Source organism: Muscardinus avellanarius (assembly GCF_963383645.1).
Source record: "Muscardinus avellanarius genome assembly, chromosome: 6".
NCBI classification, from domain to species: Eukaryota; Metazoa; Chordata; class Mammalia; order Rodentia; family Gliridae; genus Muscardinus; species Muscardinus avellanarius.
The window spans coordinates 2,255,018-2,267,564 of NC_137791.1; the positions used below are offsets into that span (position 1 = coordinate 2,255,018).

At 45.9% G+C, this 12,547-nt stretch overlaps 1 protein-coding gene across 1 annotated transcript in view; it reads left to right on the forward strand.

Moving 5' to 3' along the window:
- The window catches only part of FGF2 (fibroblast growth factor 2), a gene marked incomplete at both ends in the record, with an annotated part of 46,964 nt that extends 34,429 nt beyond the window's left edge, over positions 1 to 12,535 (forward strand). Inside the window, 2 exons of the mRNA XM_080696970.1 lie at positions 209 to 312; positions 12,350 to 12,535. Of these exons, the coding sequence (XP_080553096.1) occupies positions 209 to 312; positions 12,350 to 12,535 (290 nt within the window). The remainder of the gene's footprint in view (positions 1 to 208; positions 313 to 12,349) is intronic.
- Positions 12,536 to 12,547: the final 12 nt, after the last annotated feature.

Genomic DNA, 12,547 nt, shown 5'->3' on the forward strand with positions numbered 1-12,547 from the left:
CTTAAAGTAGAAGCAGCTATCTTCGGGATTGCCAATATAGATCCTCAGAGTCGGGCCTTTCCCTTTGGGCATTCTGAGTGTTTAATGGTCACGCTCACGGCCCGTGTCCCTGCGGGACGGAGCAGCGGGGTGCTCGGGTGCCCCACGTCTTTATACTGCGGGCACGGCTCCCTCTCTGGAGCTACACAGGTAACTTTCCCTGTTACAGTGAAGCTGCAGCTGCAAGCCGAGGAGCGAGGCGTCGTATCCATCAAGGGCGTGTGCGCTGACCGCTACCTGGCCATGAAGGAGGACGGCAGACTTCTGGCTTCAGTAAGTCACAGCGCTTTCTGTCGGCGCTTACTACCGCTGACTCACTAGCATGGCGTTCAGTAAGTCTTTGTTAAGGTTTGCATGTAATACGTCACTTAATGTTCATAGTTACCCCATAGTGTATTAGTATTTACTTCACAAACGCAAAAACTGAGGTTCTGAGGGAGTGAAGGAAGCACAGAAGCACACACAGGGGTGTAGAGATTGGAGCAGACTTGAGCAGTCGGGTTCAGAGTGCTAGTGCTACAGCACTGCGCTGAGCCGGCGTGGTGGGCACGCTTGGGATCCCAGTGCTTGGGAGGCTGAGACAAGAGGATCGTGGGTTCACCGACAGCCTCACCTACGTAGTGAGGCTGTCCACAACTTAGTGAGACCCTGTATCAAAATAAAGAACAAGAATAATAGGGCTGGGGGTGTAGCTCAGAGGTAGAATGCCTCTGAGTTTAATCTCCAGTACCACAAAATAAATATATAACTGTGTTTACTCTGAAGAACTATTAATATAATTTAAAATTTTCCTTATTATCCAGTTGCTTAAAGATCAGTGGACATAAAATTTTTGGTGATTAGTGTTTAGGTTTCTTCTTTAGAATTTGACATAGAAAATACTTGCAGTATAGAATACCGGTTGAGAACGTGTGCTTTCCACCGAGATACAAGTACGTTTTCTTGCCTGTGTGATAAAAACAGCGGCCCTATGTCCTTGACTTTTTGCCAGGATGGATGAGATGTTACATGTCAAGTGCCCAGATCAGTGTGTGTCGCATAATGGGTCTTCAGAATCGCTTCTCTCTCCCGTTACCTCTTACTTACATATACACTCCTCAGGGCAAGGACTTCTGACCTTTTACCTGGCTGGTCAGGGTCCTAGCTCCCGACCGCTCTCTCTCCACCAGTGCAGGCTCCCTGCCATCCTCACCTTTGTTACCAGAGAGGATTGTGGATGTGATGAGTGTGCGCACTGCGTAGGGATCAGGCAGCAAGACAAAGTCAGGACAGGACCACGTGCCTTTCTCCTTGGGGAAGTGTAGGGCACGTGTGTAGAAGTGTGTGTGTGTGTGTGTGTGTGTGTGTGTGTGTGTGTGTCTGTGTGTGTATAAAAGATCTCTAAGTATATATATTAGAGAGAATGAGCACGCACGAACATATGAGCGCCGTGGCCATATCTATAACTTTCCCCAGGAGAGATCTGATAGTATGAAGCAGTTGTGGTGATTTGGGCTGCACAAATGGTTTTTGAAATTTTTTATGAGAGACCTTTGGATTCCAAAGAGAAAAAGATGCTTCAACCATCCCAATTTCAGATCAGTTGTCTGACAAGGATATATACTTACGTTTTTGTACCCATTCATGTGGTTTTTGTAGGATAAGTAGCAAGTGTGTGGGGGGGTTCACATTTGTTTTGGGGAAGAGGTAATATGTTCAAATTCAGATGTACTTAGTTTGAATAACAAGGCAAATTCAGGTGAAGACACTGACCATAGTGGCTGTTATAAATCTGCAGCTCAGGGGAGGCCTCTGTTGCTGTATGTATTTGACCATCAGCACTGGTAGTTAATTCAGAATGAGTGAAATTTCCTAGGTAAAAAGACATTTAGCTCCAAAATACTGATATCTAGCCATGAGTGGTGCACACTTATAATCCTAGTACTTGGGAGACTGAAACTGGAGATTCGCAGGTTCAAAGCCAGCCTCAGCAACTTAGTGAGGCTTTCAGAAACCTAGGGAGACCCTGTTTCCAAATAAGAAATGAAATCGATCTGGAGATGTAGCTCAGAGGTATAATGCCTCTGGGTTCAATTCCCAGTACAATAAATAAATAAATAAAGACATATGCTGAGTGTTGTGGTACACTCCTGTAATCCCAGTATTTGGGAGGCTGAGACAGGAGGATCACAGATATCAGGCCAACTTCCATAACTTAGTGAGACCCTGTTTCAAAAATAATAAAAAACCTAACATTGGGCTGGGAGTGTAGCTCAGAGATAGACTGCCCCTTGGTTCAATGCCCAGTACCACAAAAATAAGTACATAAAATAAAATAAAGACACTGACTCCTTGGAACTTTTACTCCTGCCACTTTCTCTTCGTCTTTTCTCCCGATCTGTTGTCAGCTCGAGAGGTGCTCTAATAATTTGCTAGTCCACCAAAGTGGCATTTTAAACATTTCCCAGAAAGGCGTGCCAGCGGTACCTGCTGACCCAGTGTGGCAGGGGCGGGAGGAGGCTGCCCCCAGGCCCCTTGTCCCTCACCTCACTGTGGCTCTGCAGTGGGGGCCAGGCTCAGAAGTGAGGCAGGTAGGAAGGAAGGAAGGAGACGCTGGACCTGTGCTCCTGTCACAGCTGGACAGCACTGGCCAGATGTTCTGAAAGCCTCAGGCTTCTCTGTGTCTGTCTTCACCTGGCTCCCTAAGCGCCTTGAGACTGGGGAGTACCCTGTGGCCTTACGGGTACCGATTGGAAGCTCCAGGGACCTAGGACCCACAGTGACCCTGTGAGGTGGCCACTGGAGGGGCCGCTGGCCTCCAGGACAAGCACTGAAGTACTGGCTCATCTACACCGGGAGAAAGCCCCACGCTTGTCAAAAGTGACAGAAATACAAGCTACTTTCCTTAGACTGCATCTCTGAAATGACCGCGTTCCATAAAGGAGGAGACAGATGGAAGACAGCGACCTGAAAACCCAACTGTGTCTCTTTTTACAGACCTTTTCAAGTTTGAATTTGGAGAATTCTGACCTTTTCTCTTGGCAAACAGGCCCTCAGCTAACTGGATTGTTGAATCTGCTCCACGGAAGACTCGAGTGCTCTAATAAGCAGCGTTTCGGGGTCCTTCCTTCACGGGGAGGAAGGTCGCGGCGCTGACAGCAGTCTCCTGGCGCTCTGTGTCCTCAGATGCGTGTTAACTCTCCCCACTGCTATAGGGAGAGCTCCCCACGCCCACGCTCTGCGAGTCAGTTTAGCAACACGCAGAAATCTGTTACCAGCTCCCCGTAAGGGACAGAGCCACATGTGTCACACACAGGTGAGATGCAGGAGCTAACAGTCTCCTTGGCAGAGAGGCGTCAGCCAAGGCCCAGCTGTTGGCCCAGTTGTGTTTGTTCCTGCTCCCTCCAGGGCCGGCCCGCCAAGCTCAGGTCCTCACATCTGGACTCGCCATCCAGGGCAAACGGCCCTGCCTTTCCAGCAGCAATACTGTCCATTTCATGTCGGTCTGGGTGGGCTATCAGCCTTCAGACGAGAAGGTCAGCACCCACCTCAAAACAGAAGAGGTAGCCGGGCGTGGTGGCCCACGCTTGTAATCCCAGTACTTAGAGGGCCGAGGAAGGAGGATCGCAGGTTTGTGGCCAACCTCAGCAATTTACTGAGGCCCTGTACCACTTAGTGACCCTGTTTCAAAATAATAAAACAAAATAGGGCTGGGGGCGTAGCTCAGAGGTAGAATGCCCCTGGGCTCAGTCCCTAGTTATACAAATAACCGACCAACCCCGAGGAGGTGCTACTGGGGCTCAGTTATCACGGCGCTCACTTCTCTGAGTTGGGTCCCTAGTCATGAGCTGTCACAACAGCAACTCTCGGATCCACCTTGTGTTCTGATGAGTAGGCATCATCTGGGGATGCAAGCGTGCCTCAAAATGTAGAGAAACTGGGCTTCCCGAACTTGCCCAAGGCTGGGCACTTCTCCAGGGTCACCTTGGTCTGCAGTGTTCCAGCACATCCCCCAGTCCTGACCCCTCAGTGTTGGACATTTGGGTTCCCCCTCAGAGAGTGCGCCACTCCATAAAATAGCCGGGTTTCTGGAGCTTAGTCGGGTTGATTACTGGCAGTGGACAGTGTGAGGTAGACTAGACTGCCACGCACGCCTTCTCCTGTAGACTGCCGCACACGCCTTCTCCTGTGACGCCATTCCATATTGATGGGCTGGGTGCAGAGGTGAAGCCTGTCTACCATACATAAACATTCCCCAAGTCACCTCTCTCGTTTCAAAGGTAGGGAATATGAAAGTTCGATGGTAACTCTACTGGCTGCCTAGGCCTGTATTGGGAGGTTGAAGGCAAGCAGTTCTTCAGTGTACAGCAGACCCCCACTCTATGTCATAGGGGGCATTCTGTTGCTAGGAGCAAGAGAAGCCCAGAACAAATACTAGGATCTGATTCCTTATGTGTTCACAAAATTTCTAAAAATATTACATATATCGAGGCTAATTGTAGTTTTAAGTTTCAATCATCAGACAACTTTGATGTTAGCCTTTATATAAAACATTTTGATCTGTCTTCATCTACTAGAAAATTGAGCTGGGTGTGGTGGCACACACTTGCATCCCAGGAGCTGAGACAGGAGGATTACAGTTCAAGACCAGTCTCGGCAACTTAGTGAGGCCCTGTTTTTTTTTTTTTTTTTTAAACAGTATGGGGGTATATGTAGCTCAGAAGCAGATGCCCCTGGCTTCAATCTCTAGTACCACCACCACCGCCAAAAAAAAGTTGGATAATGTTTTATATTTAATGCTAAAAATCATGATTCCCTGGACAAAATATCTCAGCAAATAGTAAAAATGTAATTTGGGTTGATCCACAATAGTGAAATAGAAAATATAAATAATCTCTAAGAATATACATTTGATTATGTAAAATGAGCTTTGGCTTTGCCTATAAAATCTCTTTCTTCTTTGAGGGGCCTCAACAATGAGATGAATTCTACAATAAAGTAGGGCTAATACATTTTGAGGGATCACTTACGCAGGCGGGCAGTCTACGCTGATGACATTTGTCGAGAACATACGGCAACTAAAGAGGAGTATCACTTTAAGAGTAAATACAAAAGTCCCCGCTAAATGAGAATCCTGTGCCTTTAGGAACCAACCTTAACAGTTCCACACTGCTCATTTACGTTACCAGACTTCATTTCCTCCTCACTTTTCACCGTTTCTGTTTTCATTTTGTTCTGAAATACTCAGCATCGGTACTTACATCATGCCTGTCCCTAATTCTCAGAAGTGGTGTAAGCAAAAGCGTTTTCAGATTCCTATTGAGCAAACTCCTCTGTAAGCCAAAACTGCAAAATCAAAGTACTGTAAAAGAATAAACAACCCAGAAAACAGATCATGGGGAAATGGCCATAAGGTTCAAATCTAAAATGTAGCAGTGGGCCAGAACTGGGAGGCCAAGGCGGGGAAGCCAGGCTGCCGAGTGAACTACTCTGGTTCTTCCTTCTCTTACTGTTGGCAACTGGGAGGGGTCTTAACAGTCATCTAATCCAGACTCCTTAGTTTGCAGGCAAGCAAAGGAAGGCCAAGAGACTTAAAGAACTTGATCAAAGTTGCGAGTTAGTGTCGGGCGCACACTTCTCATCCCAGCTTTGGGGAGGCTGAGACAAAAGGATCGTGGTTTGCGGCCAGCCTCAGCTGCTTAGTGAGGCCCTCCTCAACTCAGTGAGACCCTGTTTCAAAAGAAAGAATATAAAAAATAGGGCAGGGGGTGTAGCTCGGAGGTAGAGTGCCCCTGGGTTCCATCCCTAGTACTTAAAAAAAAAAAAAAAGATGCTTGTTAGGGAGTCAGGGCGAGTTGGGGCCAGGCTTTCTGGCACAGCAGTGCTCCCTGCTGATATCATCAGGAGAGTCAAGCTCTTGAAAAGGACCATCTGCTCCTGTCTCCTCGGGGACCACGGCATTAGGGAAGTCAAGCCACGTTCTGTATTTCAGCACCAAGGCTGGATTTGCCCTGGTGCCGTTTCTCTGTATTGTATTTAGGTTTTGTATTGTCTTTGAATTGTATTTTTTTTATTATAAGCTAGCTAAAATTGTTTCATTCACTCAGCAATTTAGCAAATAGTCTTGATAATTTACTAAGATATGAAATAAGAAACCAAGTTTCTCAAATAAGAAAGTTATTCTTTAGGTAAAACTAATTTTACAGTATCAGGCACAGATACAGCAATAGATATACTAGAGGAAAATTCTCATATGGCCATTATACTTTGGTGAAATAAAATGATGTGTATCATTTGTGTATATAAATAATGTTGGGCAAGGTAGAACAAAAACAAATATGGTCTTTTTCATATTACAGCTAGAGTTATTATGTCCAATGAGTTGAGAAAATTTTTTCTTCATAGTAATATAGGTCTAGGGTCCTTTTTTGTGGTACTGGAGATTTAACTCAGAGGCATTCTCCCTCCAAGTTACATCCCCAGCCCTTTCATATTTTTATTTTAAAACAGGGTCTTGCTAGGTTGCTGAGAGTCTACTTGCTGAGGCTGTCCTTTAAGCTGCAGTCCTGTCTCAGCCTCCCAAATATTGGAATTATAATCGTGCACCACTAGTCTCTACCTTGGGGTCTATTTTTCATGTATGCAAATTTTAAAAGTTTTTAATTAACATAATAATTTTACATATTTAGGTGTACAGTGTGAGAGTATTTACAACAGGTAATGATCAAATCAGGATTTCTTAAATATGTTTTACTTTTAGAATAGTGCTAAGTGGTCCAGTTTTTCCTCTTCGTGTGGCAAACATGTAATAAGGACTGAGTTCGCACAGACACATGATGATTAGCCAAGCGGCGTACTTCCTGGACACTCTTTGGTTCTGACCTCGTGACCCCACCTGGACACCACACCTCGCCATCCCATCTCCTCTAGACTGTGACAATTTCTTGACTCCTTGTCTTGATGACCTGGACATCTGTGTCCTGGTCAGGTGGTTTCTAGGACGCCCTCCAGTTTGGGGTTGTCTGATGTTTCCTCTGGGTTGGACAGGTCATGCGTGTCAGGAGGAAGACCACAGGGGGTGCACGCCGTACTCGTGACTGGTCACTGCTGACGGCACCAGCTCGCCTGGCTGAGACAGCGCTGGTCCCCGTGCAGAGCTACTTTTCTTCCTCTCTGCACGCTCTGCTCTGTAGCAGAAGGTAACTGTGCACAGTCCGTGCACAGGGCGTGGGGTACTGCCCTGAGCCCCGCCTCCAGGAGGGAGTGGTAGTTAGATACATCAGTTAGATGTTTTTTGCATGACAAATTTGTCGGCATTCATTTTTAATCATTTATATTAGTCTATGTTCATGGACATTTGTCCTCTGGACTATGCTCTAACACGGCCTTGTGTATTTTGTTGCTTGGACAGTTTCTGCTTTGGCCATCAGGAGCGCTTCAGTGGCTCCTGTGTGCTACGGCATTCTGCTCTCAATGTGTTTATTTTGAGCGCTCCATTACTTTTTAGTTTATGGGATATTCCAGGCTCACATTTATATTTCCTACTGTAGGCTAGAGTGAGCCATTTCTCCAAGGAGCCTGGGCTGCTATTATGTGAGAATGGAATTAGAAGCCATGAGGGTCTTGGCCCCTGAGCCCGGGTGGCTGGCAGAACAAGAGAATGTGTGTGTGGTCATGAGTGTGCTCACACTTGTACAGATGTTTGTAAGCATGGCTATCTGCATCTGTATTAAACAAACCCAAGTCAGTTTATGCTGCTGTTTTCAACATTAATATTTTACCTCGCCCTTTGCTTGGCTATAGAGAAACCTGGTTCCACCATCTCTTGGGGTCAGCTTCTCAAACATGTATAATCTCACTTCATTGTGTTTTCTTTTTGAAATTTAAAAAGTATATTAGCTAGACAAAACCAAATCCTAAACTACTTAAAGTGTTGAGTGTGCTTTTTCATATGAAATTAGCCTCTCCCCTATCCAGAGACCCTCTACAAGGGGCCAATTCCCATGATCTTTGAATCAGGATGATAATTGGCGCCTGGCACAAATGATTAATTATCAGGGCCCCCGACAGGACCCTGAGCTGAGATGGTGCACGCGGCCAGGCGCGGGAACCTTCGGGTGTGGCCCCGCCACTCCAGCATGGCGGGGTTGTGTTGTTCTCACACGCGTGCACATATTCCTTTTCCAGGCTCCATTCCTTCCCGACATAAGTAATGTTCCCTTGGAAGTATTGTGTTTAGCACACTCTCTAGCATTCCCAGTAAGTTAGAGCTTTTCAGTATCCAGTTCGGTGGGCCAGGTGCCAGCAGGTGCTCGGTCAGTACTGGCACGCGGATGTCTCACGTTCACCTCGAGCTCCGCCTGTGCAAGCGGAGCTCCTGGTCTTTCTCTGTAAGCTCTCACACGTGTATACTCCGCCTCCTCTCAGCTCATGGCCAGCCTGTCGCTCTAGCACATACACTTCAGTGCCACCCATGATGGCTTGATTTCTCTCAACAGTACCTGTCCAATCTGTCATGAAACCCTATGGGCTCCAGAAGATATCTGGAAGCTGACAGCTTCACGTCTCTGCTGCCACAGCGACCGGATCCTCTTTTCTCTCTGCCTGTTACTGAACAGCCTCTAGCAGGTCTTTTCTGCTTTTGGCCTCCCGTGGTCTTGGCAGCCAGGGTAATCCTGGAAAAATATGTCACTTTTCTGTTCACAGCATTCAGTGGCTCTCCATATTATCAGAATGAGTTAAAATACTTGCAATCGCCCAAAGATCTCCCAGGACCTGGCCCGTCACTCGGTCTCTGACCGCATCTGCCCTCCTCCCTAACTGCAGCCCTGGGCTTCCTCCACACCAGCCGGCCTGGCTGCCCTCGGTTGCTTCAGCCCAGGCCTTGTCTTGGGCCTTGTGCTGGGCAGTCCTCTGCCTGGCGGGCCTTGTCTCTGACCTCTGGGTGTCCCCTCCTTCACAGCTTTGAAGGATTTGCTCAAATGTCACTTTCTTAAGGGAGCTTGCTCTTATCCTGTTTTAAATTTCTTTTCTGTTTTTTGGCAGTACTTGGGATGGAACCCAGGGGCATTCCACCTCCAAGCTATATCCCAGCTCCATTTTTTTATTCTTTATTTTGAAACAGGGTCTCACAGAGTTGCAAAGGGCCTCTCACTAAGTAGCTGAGGCTGTCTATGAACTGTGATACTCAGCCTCCCAAATGCTGGGATTACAAGCGTGCACCACCACGCCAGGCTAAAATTTTTCATTTTGAAACAGGGTCTTGCTAGGTAGCTGAAAACCTTGTTAAGTGGCTGAGGCTGGCCTCGAACCTGAGATCCTCTTGTCTCAGTCCCCCAAGTAGAAGGACTGCAGGTGCGAGCTGCTGCGCCCAGCCTGTTCTCATGCTATTCAATATGGTAACCTAACCTCCCTCACCACGCCCAGTCCTCTTCCAACCCCAGCTTGACTTCTCCCCATAGAAGTTCTCATAGTTTGAGAAAGAATAACATTCTCTCCTTTAGGGTTACTGCTCACTGTCTCCTCGGGCTAGAATTTGAGGGGCACAAAGGCAGAGAGTTTCGTTCAGTTTGGGCCATGGATGCATCCCAGATGTCTAGAAGAATACGCTGAATGAACTAATCTCTTACTTGAAGTCTTTACTTCCTGTGCCCTCAAATTATTAAGTTTTTTAAAAAATAAACAAAATAAAGGAAACTTTAATTTGATGAAAGGGTACAGGTAGGTAAAGAGTGTCTCTAATCTAAACCAGGTTACTAGGAGCACTGGGGTTTCAATTCTGCATTTGTTAAAGAGTATAGTGAAAATTATATTAAGAAGACTATTGCAATTTTAGGTGAAATGATGTTCATAAGGTGCCAATAATCATGAATTAAGGGATTTTGTAATCTTAGGTCTAGATAAAATAAGGCCTTAAAAGCCAGGTGCACATGGCTATGTAAGCTCTTAGAGGCCACTCAGCCACCTCCTCTGTGACATCTTTCCTCTCCAGACCCCACCTTTCTCTCAAGTTTGAAATTGGGAGCAAACATTGACACTAGGAAAAGAGCTCTGTGCATATTCTAAAAGTTAAAAAATTACGTTGCAACCGTTTTTAGCAGGAACACCGAGATCATAATCAGTAAAGGCAACTTGCAAACTCAGAAAGGAAAGGATTAAAATTGTTTTTACAACGGACTGGTAAATGTCTCATTTTCTCAAGAACCGACTGTCTGTCCCATTACACATTTTTTTTTTCCTTGTGGTACTGAGATGGAACCCAGGGGCATTCTACCTCTGAGCGAAACCCCCCAGCCCTATTTTTTTTTCTTTTTATTTTGAAACAGGGTCTCACTGATTTGCCAAGGGCCTCACTAAGTAGCGGAGGCTGTGTACGAACTGCGATCGTCTTGTCTCAGCCTCCCAATCACTGGGACTATAAGTGTGTGTCACCATGCCTGGCTCCATTACACACTTTTTTTTTTTTTTTTGGTGGTACTGGGGTTCTTGGAAGCCCTTCTACCTCTGGGCTACACTCCCAGACCTATTTTTTATTTTTATTTGGAAACAGGGTCTCTTAAGCCAACACGGCTGGCTTCAAACCTGCGTGATCCTCCTGTCTCTGCCTCCCAAGCGCGGGGATTACAAGCGTGCCCACCACGCCCGGCATGCTGAGGCTGTTCTTGAATTTGCTTTTTCTGTCTCCGCCTCCCCAGAGCTGAGATTATGGGATGAGCCCCAGGCCTGGCCTGTATTTACATTTTAAGAAACTCAATTAACAGCTATCACAATAAATATTAGACAAGCGAATGCCCAGAAAAACTGTTTTGTGTAGGAGCAGGTGGTGGGGTCATAGCTTTCTCTTACTCTAGTAACGCTGGGTGCTCAACTTTGGGTCATTTTTACTAGTATGGCAGCTCCTCTCCTTGTTTTGCTTATTATTATTATTATTATTATTATTATTATTATTATTATACTTTTCTCACACGTTGTGTTGTGGTTTGCCTTATCTTAGATCCCCAAAATTCGAGAAAAGGTTCGAGTCTCTTAAATGAGTATTTTCTAAAACCTGGTTTCCTAATTATAAGTATGTAGAAAAAAGCTGGAACCTGGTGTACTTACTAAGACACAACAGTACACTTATGGAATACATGTATGTATGCATCTTGTTTTTATATGTACAGACAGATGTTTAAAATGTGTATGACAGAGGCATGGTTTCCTATGAGTTTATCATTCAATTGATATATGTACATACCTACTTGACAAATGAAATATTAATGACTTTTGCTTTTTTTTTCCTAAGGTGAATAGTTGATCTCCTCCTCTTGGAGTTAATAAGCATGATCAGTGCTACCCTGTGTAGTTGATTATTGAGTATTTGCCTTAAGTAATGTGGTTGTTTATTAGATTCTGTTATTTGAAATATTATTTCCTGGTTGAACTATTTGCAGACCATTTGATAATTTTTCTGATAGAGTTGAGTTGAAATAAAAAAGCAGCTGGGCATGGTGGTGCACGCATGTAATCCCAGCATTTGGGAGGCTGACACAGTGACTTAGTGAGGCCCTCTACAATTTAGTGAGACCCTGTTTCAAAATAAGGAATAAAAAATAGGGCTGAGGGTGTAACTCAGAGGTAGAATGCTCCTGTGTTTAATCCCAATATCTCAAAAAAAAAAAAAAAACCCCAAAAACCCAACAACTTAAAAAGGCAGAGGCCATTCTATTCCCACAAGACAGAAATGCTAGAAATCTGTGTCAATCCTCATTGTCTTGGGGTTTGGAGATTGCTAACCCCATGCAACATAATGTGCCAGTGTACTCCTGGAGTTATATAACATTAGCCATCTCCTATCCTACCGAGTTCTCTTTGGATGCCTTAGAAACAACTTCAGCCACTCCCCAGCCCTTTGCTCTAATTTAGGAGTGTTTCTGAGGAAAGTGATATAGCCCTCCTTCTCTGAGGGGAGCTTACCCGCTTACCTGCAGCTCCCCTGACCGAGCCCTGTGAACATGAAAAACTAACAGTGAGCCTGGCTGGCACCACCTGGCGAGGAACTGCGCTCCTCGTGCGTGCCTCCTGGGGGGCCCTGAGGGCTTGGGTGTTTCCCTGCACCAGTGAGGCTCTAGTGTCCCACGTGTTCGGCTGCAGACACCCGACACCAAGGACTGCGGGGCTGGAGAAGGGCCTGTTGTCCTGCGGGGCTGGTCTCTCACTTTGGCCTTCTGAGTTATTCACACAACTGCCCTGCCGAGCCTGAGGCCACTGCTGCAGGTTGCACAGGAGACAGGATACTGTCTTATGTTCGACCGAGAGGATAATAACAAGTAATTCTTCCCTTATTTTTCAGAAGTGTGTTACAGACGAGTGCTTCTTTTTTGAGCGGCTGGAGTCCAATAACTACAACACATACCGGTCAAGGAAGTACTCCAGCTGGTATGTGGCCCTCAAACGGACTGGGCAGTACAAACTTGGATCCAAAACAGGGCCTGGGCAAAAGGCGATACTTTTTCTTCCAATGTCTGCCAAGAGCTGACTTTAATGGCAG